The sequence below is a fragment of the Erinaceus europaeus genome, chromosome 19 (genome assembly GCF_950295315.1).
Source record: "Erinaceus europaeus chromosome 19, mEriEur2.1, whole genome shotgun sequence".
In the NCBI taxonomy this organism is placed as follows: Eukaryota; Metazoa; Chordata; class Mammalia; order Eulipotyphla; family Erinaceidae; genus Erinaceus; species Erinaceus europaeus.
The window spans coordinates 48,821,644-48,831,478 of record NC_080180.1 but is presented as its reverse complement, the minus strand read 5'-3'; the positions used below and the strand labels follow the sequence as shown (position 1 = coordinate 48,831,478).

Here is a 9,835-nt window from a genome sequence, read left to right as displayed (position 1 = left end):
GGCTGGCTTCACAGGCGGGTAACAGACGACCAGGGACTCATGGTTGAGCTGTAGGCAGTATCTCTTTATTCATGCAGGACGCAGCACAATCTAAGAGGAGCTAAGCTAAACTCAAGGTACAGTACAATAAAACTCACAATGCTGTCTTTATATATACTTGCCAAGTAAGGTGGAAACAGGATGTGACATAAGAGAGGGTGGAGAGAAAAGTGACTGGTGAAAATCAGAGTGTGACAAAGAGGGGGCAGATTAGGCGAGAATCCTATCACTGAACCACAAATGCCCTGGAGGGAGGGTGGAACTTGTTAACAGTGGTTATGTAAGTAGAATGAAGTGGTTATGTAAATAGAATAGTGTTAAGCAGGGGGGATTTAAACCAAATGAAACAGAAGGGGTCTCATGCATACCAACAATTTTGCCTGAGCCCGACAGCTAACTTGCAAGTGAGTTGAAGTATTGTCTGAGAAGATTTATAAACACCAGCACAGAGGGTCTCTGGGAGACCTGGCTGCAGAAACCAAACGGGCCTACTTAGAAAGATCTGTCTAGAGCCTTTCAGGAGAACTTGGGGCAAGTGCTCATCTCAGTCTTGTTGCAGTGCTTCCTCTCCGACTCTCAGGATCTGCTAGGAAATGGGGAGTGTGGAGAAGCTGCATGTGGGACACAAACGCCCAGCCCTAACTGTGTGGGCAGGTGGAAGAAGGCTCCGGAGCGGCCGGGAGAGCTTGGCCCGCAGGAGGCGCTGGGCGCGGTCTCGGGACAGAGCCGCCCCGGGAGCCCAGGCCGGCCCGCCCCCCGGCTCCCCGCCGCCCTCCTGCGCGCCGCCATGAGCCGCTGCCCCGCGCTGCGCCTTCCGCGGGCCGCCGTCCAGCTGCGCCTGCGGCTCGGTGCCCCCGGGGCTGCGCGCTTCGGCGCGGGGCCGCGGACTGTGCAGATCCGGGGCGCCGGGGCAGGGCGGCCCCGCAGCGTGCGCCTGGGCTGCGCGTCCGCCTTCTGGGGGGACACGGCGGCCGCAGGTAACCGCGGGCCCCAGGGCTGGGGCGCCGCAATTCTCTGCCAAGTTCGGGGCCCCACCTTGCGCTCGGCCCCTCACGACTCCTTGGCCTTTCTCTGCTGCTGGGGGGCGGCAAGCGGAGGCTGGCGGCTTGCCCGCGCTTGCTCCACCTCTCGGGTTGTTGGGGGCAGGGTGGGGGGATTCCTGCCTGCCCCCCTGCACTGTTTTGCTACATCCCCTTGCAATGCTTTGCTTCTGAGCCTGCAGAAGCCTTCAGCTGACTTTGACCCAGAGTGAACCTCTCCAGTGATCACCCCCTCTTTGGTTGGTTGGTGGTTGTGACTTTGAGGGGCTGTTTGACTTGTGGCTTTTACAGCTGTATATTTGGGGGGGGGGGTTTTGTGCCTCTACTCTAGCTTTTTTAAAAAAAATGTCAACAAGGGCAACAAAAGGAATAAATAAATAAAATAAATATATTTTTAAAAATTTATATTTATTTATTTTCCCTTTTGTTGCCTTTTTTTTTTTACTGTTGTAGTTATTATTGTTGTTATTGATGTCTTGTTAGCTAGGACAGAGAAATGGAGAGAGAAGGGGAAGACAGAGAAGGGGAGAGAAAGATAGACACCTGCAGACCTGCTTCACCGCCTGTGAAGCGACTCCCCTGCAGGTGGGGAGCCGGGGGCTGAACCGGGATCCTTATGCCAGTCCTTGCGCTTTGGACCACATGCGCCTAACCCGCTGTGCTACCACCCGACTCCCTACTCTAGCTTTTTAAAGAGTTGTTTGGCTGACTGAAATTGAAAGGGTAGGGCCAGTGAGATAGCTCACGTTTTTTGTTTGGTTGTTTGTTTGTTTGTTTGGGGGGGGTCGTGCAAAGGGCCTCCCTTGGAGCTGCAGAACCAGATAGGAGAGTCACTGCACCAGGGTAAGCTCTGTTGCTGTGGTGTCTCTCCTTCCTGCTCTCTATTCTCTGTTGAATGCCTTGTGCTAACTGACCAAACTGGTCACAGTCCTTAAAATGTTTGGGTGGGGGGGGACACTTTGGGGTCTCTGTGCAAAATGGTGGAAAATGATTTAAATTGGGGGTGAGTGTTTTGTAGACACCAGTCACAGGGAGGTGAGAAATTGTAGCCCTTGTGTCAACAACTGTACTGTAAACAAGCCCCCCAATCAAGTAAAATAAAATAAAATTCCTTTCTGTCACCCCTGCTCTGTCTCCTTGAAAGGCTTTTTTTTTTTTTTTTTTTTTAAATCTCTAGATGCTAAAGTTTGGAGAAAACTAGGGGCTTGGTGGGAGCACATTTCCCCATTGTTCTCTCCTGTTTACATCAGACCCATAGCTCACTTCTTTATATACTGAGCTTCTTTGACATGTATACTACCAGGGTTCAAGTCTCGAGCCCCTCCCCCCCACCCCAGTTGCCCTGAAGGAAGTTTCATGCTGTGGCCTCTTTCACTCTTTCCCTCTGCTTCTGCCTGTCTCTACTTAAACAGTAAATAAATTAAAAAAAAAAAAACACTCAACTTACACTTTGTACTTTGCTTCTAGTTCCTCAGCTCCTGTCTGGAGAGAAGCTGGATTATTTGGTGTTTGACTATCTCTCAGAAATAACCATGTGCCTGCTCACTGCTGCCAAAGAAAAATCTCCTGTAAGTCGGCTGGTGTTGCTGTTTGAATCAAAGAAAATACAGCTGCCTATGGAAGAGCTTTGGCCACATAGATGAGTAATACAGCTGTACTGAAAGACATGGAGGCCAGCAGGTCTCTCCACTAGGAAAAGATAGACTGGGGTTATGGTACCGCCTGCCTATACCCATGTCCAGTGGAAAAGCAACTATAAAAGCCAGAACTCCCACCTTCTGCACACCACAAAGAATTTTAGTCCACACTCCAAGAAGGGTAACTGATAGGGTTAAGTAAACCGAGGGCTCTGTACCCCCATTCCACCAGGACCTGAAGAGTTTATCACCAGGAATGTTGTTTTTATACCACCAGTGAAAGGGGAAGCAGATCTGGAGTGCACCAGAGGAAGCCGGGCATGGTTCCTCTTATCTGAGAGAGAAGAGGAGAAGAAGAAAGACACTTGGAAGTAGTAATAGGTGTAGGAGTGAACTATAAAAGAAGACAAAGCAGGACTGCTGAAAAAAAATAAAAAGGGGGATATATATATATATATATATATATATATACAGGTATAGATTGATATTTATAGAATCAGCCACATTGGTAACCTTGGGAGAACTACTGCAGTTATCAGTGGAGGGGATGGGACACAGAACTCTGGTGGTGAGAACTGTATGAAATTACTATTATCTTACAAATTTGTAATTTAGTAGTAAATCACTAATAAAATAAAATGTACCTGTGAAAATAATATAAAATTAAAGGTAGTAACTGATAAAGTCAAAACAAAACAGAAAACCCTTGGAGACTTAAAAGTCCAACAGTGGAGTGTGTCCACCCAGTAGAGTGCAAACTTTATCATGCATGAGGACCTGGGTTCAAGCTCCTGGTCACCACATGGGAACATCATGCAAGAGAGAAGTGGTGGGTGGAGAGGTGTCTCTCTTCTTTTATATCCTATTGGAAAAAAAGAAGAGAGAGAGAGAGATCTCAAAGAAGAAAGAGTCATGGAAGTGGTAGAATAACACAAGTAGACTGAAAACCCTAGTGAAGACCTGGGGGGAGGGAGGGAGACAAGATGGCAGGAGGTATTGTTCACAGGGTATGTCTTTGCCATGTCTGCATCTTCGATGCATGTCTGCATGTCTGCATCTTTGCCATGTCTGCATCTTCGATGCAAGCCCTGGCACCACATGAGAGATGCTTTGGTACTAGAGGATGCTCTAGTGCTGTAGAATGAAAAAGTTTGAATGAAAAAGTGACCTAGGGCAGCCAAACCACACATTTGCAAGGCCCTACTGTCACATAGAAAAAGAAAGAATAGACCCAGTGACAATGCAGCCACTAAGATTATAGTTGTGAAAATTTATTAACATGGAAGGTTGCTTATAGTGTCATACAGCATGCGATAAATGTCTTAATTTGAAATATTTCTGCTAGTTCCAGTGGCTTAAACTTTCTCATTTCAGTATTTAAGGTATAGGCTTGATGTGAAGCATTTAGGTAAGAAAGCCATTCATATTATTTAGCTTGGTAGAGAGTATGTAAAAGTATTACAGTAAATGGTATCAACTTTGTGATAGCTTTGGTGGTTGTCTTTACTTAATAGAATAAAATTAAATGAGCCCATAGTAACCTAGCTGATTATCTAATCTGTGCTTTAAAGTAGTTTGAGGGGCTGGGCGACGGCTTACTGGGTTAAGCACACATAGTAGGAATCATAAGGAGTGGTGGAAGGATTCAGGTTCAAGCCTCCAGCTCCTCACCTGCAGGGGGTGGGGTAGCTTCACAAGCAGTGAAGCAAGTCTGTAGGTCTCTCTCTCTGCCTCTCTCTCTCTCTCTCTCTCTCTTTCTCCCCCCTCAATTTCTTTCTGTTCAATCCAAAAAATCAAAAAAACAGCCAGTAGGGGTAGCGGATTCATAGTGCAGGCACTTCTTCTTCTTCTAGCGTTTGCCCTTCTTCCGTAGCCAGTCAACAGCGTCAGGTTGAGCCTGATGTAAAGTTTCGAGACCTCCTTTGAATCTGGAGAGGTGGCAGTCGTTGACTATGTGGGTCATAGTCTGTCTGTAGCCGCAGGGGCAGTTCGGGTCGTCTCTGGCTCCCCAGCAATGGAACATAGCGCCGCACCGGCCATGGCCTGTTCGATAGCGACTGAGGAGGGCCCAATCATAACGAGCTAGGTCAAAGCCGGGTTGACGCTTGCAGGGGTCTGTGATGAGGTGTTTGTTCTTTACCTCAGCTGACTGTCAACTCTGTTTCCAAGAGTCTGGAACAGAGAAGTTCAGTGTAGGCGTAGGGGACCAGATTGGATGATGAGACGTCAAGCGTTGGACAGGGTGGGCGAAGATATCCGCGTATATTGGCAGGTCCGGTCGAGCGTAGACGTGGGAAATGAACTTAGATGATGCCGCATCCCGACGAATATCTGGCGGGGGGATGTTGCTAAGAACTGGCAGCCATGGAACCGGGGTGGAACGGATGGTTCCAGAAATTATCCTCATGGAGGAATATAATTTGGAATCGACCAAGTGGACATGGGGGCTACAGAACCATCCTGGGGCACAGTATGCTGCAGTGGAATAGCATAATGCCAGAGAGGATGATCGCAGTGTGGCAGCGCTCGCGCCCCATGAGGAGCTGGCCAGTCTTGCAATGATGTGATTCCTCGCGCCCACCTTTGCTGCAGTTTTTATGAGATGTTCGTGAAATGACAGGGTGCGATCGAGAGTAACGCCAAGATAGACTGGCTGGGCTTCATGCCGGATTCTCGTATTGCCAAGCTGCACATTAAGCTCACGCGAGGCCGAGGCATGGTGTAGATGGAAAACAGATGATACCGTTTTTGCAGTGCTAGGGATTAGTCGCCATTTTTTACAGTAATCAGATATCAGAGACATGTCTTTCGTGAGTGTTTCCTCGAGGATGTCAAACTTGGATGCCTGAGTTGCACAGCAGATGTCATCGGCGTAGATGAACTTCCTTGCAGGCACTGAGCCCAAGCGATAACCCTAGAGGCATAAATAAATAAATAAATAAATAGGATAATTTGACCCCCAAGTGAAATAATTGGAGTAATAACATCACCCATAGTAACTTTTCCTCTAATCTGGCATTTGTCTTTTCTGTATCTGCTTTTTTTTTTTTTTCTCCAGAGCACTGCTCAGCTCTGGCTAATGGTGGTGCAGGGGGTTTACTCTGGAGCCTCAGACATAACCACTGGAGTCTTTTCGCATAACCATCATGCTTTCTACCCCGGCCTTCTGTATCTGCTGTATATACCCTTCTGTATCAACTGAACAGAAAAAATCATTTCCTTTTCCAGAGAATTGCTATAGGATTAGCGATCAAGACATGTATGTTATTGGTTATTCTATACAGTTTCTAATAAAACTGTGGAGTTAAAACTCTTCAAAGATTTCCAAAGAGAAGTGGTCACTTTAACTTTCCCTATTTTGTTTCGGTTATAATAAAAGTTCATTTTGTTATGCACGTCATTGATATTTTTTCCATGCATTGACTACATTTTCAAATTTGTTCTTCTCAGAGATCATAAATTTTAGTTACTTAGTATTTAATGTAATCTTGCCAGGAATTAAAAGATTAACTAACCTGTTGATTTTGCTTGGTCAAGTATATTTTCTAGTGGATGACTTTTTTTCTATCTTTCTTTCTTTTTTTAATTTTAGAACTTGGGCTATGTCCCTGATTTCGTTCAGACTGCCATGGCTCCCTATATAAAGGACATTCATCAACAAGGTAATCTGAAAATAAGTTCGTCATGGAATCGTCTTAAGTTTCCTCAATTCAGTGGCATTTCAGATTTTGAGAATGAGAGAAACTATCTACGTCTCTGTGTGCATGTGCTTGGAAAAGTGGTATATGTTTAATAAGAGGTGACCTGAGGCCCAGCAGGTCTGGGTGAGACAGAGCAAACAAGCAGCAGAAACCGTAATTTTTTACCTGGACATCAGCCCAGACAGGATGGCAGGTTAACAGTGGCTTCATTGCTTCAAATACTCTTGGGATGAAATTTGTAGCCATGAAACCCATTAAAGCTGCCAACTAGTCTTGAACCAAGTACAAGTCTCTTACTTTTTTTTTCCCCCCAATCATAGTGCATTTTTAAAATCATAGTGCATTGAGTTCATATAGAAAGTTTTTGGGGAGGTTGGGCGGTAGCGTAGCAGTTAAGTACACATGTCTCGAAGTGCAATGTAAGGATCCCTGTTCGAGCCCCTGGCTCCCCACCTACAGGGGAGTCACTTTACAATCGGTGAAGCAGGTCTGCAGGTGTCTATCTTTCTCTCTCCCTCTCCGTCTCCCCTTCTCTTTCAATTTCTCTCTGTCCTATCCAACAACAACAGCAATGACAACAACAATAATAACAATAACAACAAGGGCAACAAAATAGGGAAAATGGCCACAGGAGCAGTGGATTTGTAGTGCAGGCACCGAACCCCAGCAATAACCCTGGAGGCCAAAAAAAAAAAAAGAAAGTTTCTTGTAGTTAGGTGCTGAGGTTCCTGTAGGTGGCATCATCGGGTAGCTGTCTCTTTTGCTGTTCCTTTTCAGCTCAGTTTTTTCCTCTATAAAATTTTAAGGAGAGAGACACCAAAGCATTGCTCCATCGTCCATGGAATTCCAATCATTTTCACATCCTTAGTGATCTCTGTGGCACTCCCATGGGGCACCAGGGATTGAACCCAAATCCTCAAGCATGGAAGATAAGCAGTCTCCTATTAAACTACCTCCCAGCCCATGCATGACTTTTTGTTTTTAAGTATTAAAACATGTCTCTGCTTAAGAAGTATAAACCCCAAGGGGCTGGTTGAGCACATACTTGACCATGTACAAGGACCCAGGTTCGAGTCCCTGCCTCCCCACTAGCAGAGGGGAAAGCTTCATAAGTTTCTATAGCTATCATAGACAGATAGTTGTAGAAATAATAGCTAACCCATATCTGCAACCTTAGGAGGACTGCTGTAGCTTCCAATGGAAGGATTAGAGATTTGGAACTCTGGTGGTGGGAATGCTATGGAATTGTACCCCTGTTGTCTTGTAATTTTATGAGTCAATATTGAATCACTAATTTTAAAAAAGACACTGAAGCAGGTCTGCAGATGTCTTACTTCCTCTCTCCCTCTTTATCTCCCACTCCACCTCAATTTCTCTCCTATCAAGTATAGTAGAAATAAATAAATAGGAAAAAATGGCTACCAGGAATGGTGGATTTGTAGTGCAGGCACTGAATTCTAGTGATAACTCTGGTGGAAAACAAAAACAAAAACGTTAGAATGCACTGTTTGAGGTCTTCCATAGTGTGAATGTAGTTGCTGTAAACTCTAATTATAGACAGTTAATGTTTGTTCTCCTGCCAGTTCGCCGTAGACAGTTAATATTTGTTCTTCTGCCAGTTAGTTGCCATTAGTGTTCAGAACCCTCTGCAGACAATTTCCTCTGTCCTAAACCACACACATAGGTCTCTGCAGTCTGACATGGCAGAGCAGATGGCAGCAGGTGGGGGCTGGGCAGAGCACGGTCTGCTTCCTCTTCCTTCCGGAAGTAGCTGCATGGCCCAGGAGGGCAGGTCAACTCACCATTTTGCACCTTAATTCCTCCAAATGTAAACAAGATGGTGGGGTGAGTGTCTTCATCTGGTGTCTGCAGGACATTTGAGCTGTATCTGAAATTATAAACAAGCACAGAAATGCTTTCAAACATCTTAATCAGATTTTCTGAAGGATAATGAATCTTGACAAGATATGAACCACCGGATCAGAGTGTCTTTTTTTTTTTTTTAATTAGTGATTCAATATTGACTCATAAAATTACAAGACAACAGGGGTACAATTCCATACCATTTCCACCACCAGAGTTCCAAATCCCTAATCCTTCCATTGGAAGCTACAGAATCCTCCTAAGTTTGCAGATATGGGTTAACTGTTATTTCTACAACTATCTGCCTATATTTATATGTTTGCCCCCTTTTTTGCCCGCAGGATTATTGCTGGGGTTTGGTGCCTACACTATAAATCCACTGCTCCTGGCAGCCATTTTTTCCATTTTTTATTGGACAAGACAAATAAATTGAGAGAGGAGAGGGAGATAAAAGAGGGAGAGAGACACCTGCAGACATGCTTCACCGCTTGTGAGGTGACCACCCTGCAGGTGGGGAGCCAGGATCCTTACACAGGTCCTTGTGCTTGGTACTAAGTGTGCTTAGCCCAATGTACCACCAACCGCCCCCACCCCCGACTCCCATTTATTTTTAAAGTCCAATCTTCCTTTCCAAGTCACACAAACCTATTAATATATCCAAATGCCCCTCCCTTTTTTCCTCTTATCCTGATGGAGTTGGAGTTCAGAGCCCTTTGGTTATCTACCCCGTCATTTCTCCCCCCCACTGGGAGTGTGGATCAAAATTATTTTGGGGGTATAGAAGGTGGGAGTTCTGGTTTCTTTAATTGCTTTTCTGATGGACATGGGCATTGACAGGTCAATCCACACCCCCAGCCTGTCAGAATGTCTTTTCTACTGTACTTGAGAATTCTGGAGTTTTAAGTATCTGACTTTAGTCACTCTTGGGTTTTCCATATGGAACTTTCTAAGTGAACCGCTGGCTGAGATTAAATCAAATACTAGGATTTCTGGAGTTGTAGATTGAATCAGTCTTCCATAGAGGATTATTTAGAAAATCTAGATGATGGTAAAAAATGAAGGCTAGGGCTGAGAGATGATTAATTTACCAGGTAGAGCACATGCTTTGCCCTAATTTTAGCTGAGGCTTAAGCCCTAGCACCATATGGAAGGTTCCTTAGCACTGAGGAAGCTCAGTACATTTGTGGTGTCTTTCCCTTCTTCTGTGTCTCTGCCTTTCTCTGTCTGAAGTAGGAAAAATGGAAAAGTTAACCGTGGACTGGTGAAAATGTACATGCATGAGGCTGACACCGTGTACTTCAAACAGTTATCATTTCTCCAGTAGTCTACATTGACTTGCTTTTTTATTTATACTTTATCTTAATAAGAGAGAGAGAAAGGCAGAGAATGATAGAAACCAAAACACTGCTTAGCTCTGGCTTATGGTGGGGGGTGCTGTGGATTGAACCTGGAACCTCAGAGACTCAAGCATGAAAATCCCTTTAAAATTTTTCTTTATTATATTTATTCGTTGCATAGAGACAGCCAGAAATCTGGAGGGAAGGGGAGATAGAAA

The 9,835-nt window shown here is 45.1% G+C and overlaps 1 protein-coding gene across 3 annotated transcripts in view; it reads left to right on the top strand.

Moving 5' to 3' along the window:
• Positions 1 to 800: 800 nt before the first annotated feature.
• Positions 801 to 9,835, top strand: part of LOC107522863 (uncharacterized) — a 66,078-nt gene continuing 57,043 nt past the window's right edge. For all 3 annotated transcript variants that reach the window (XM_060178922.1, XM_060178920.1, XM_060178921.1), the window contains exons 1-3: positions 801 to 1,016; positions 2,547 to 2,647; positions 6,309 to 6,378. In XM_060178922.1, coding sequence (XP_060034905.1) covers positions 827 to 1,016; positions 2,547 to 2,647; positions 6,309 to 6,378 — 361 coding nt within the window. In that variant the 5' untranslated portion in view covers positions 801 to 826. The remainder of the gene's footprint in view (positions 1,017 to 2,546; positions 2,648 to 6,308; positions 6,379 to 9,835) is intronic.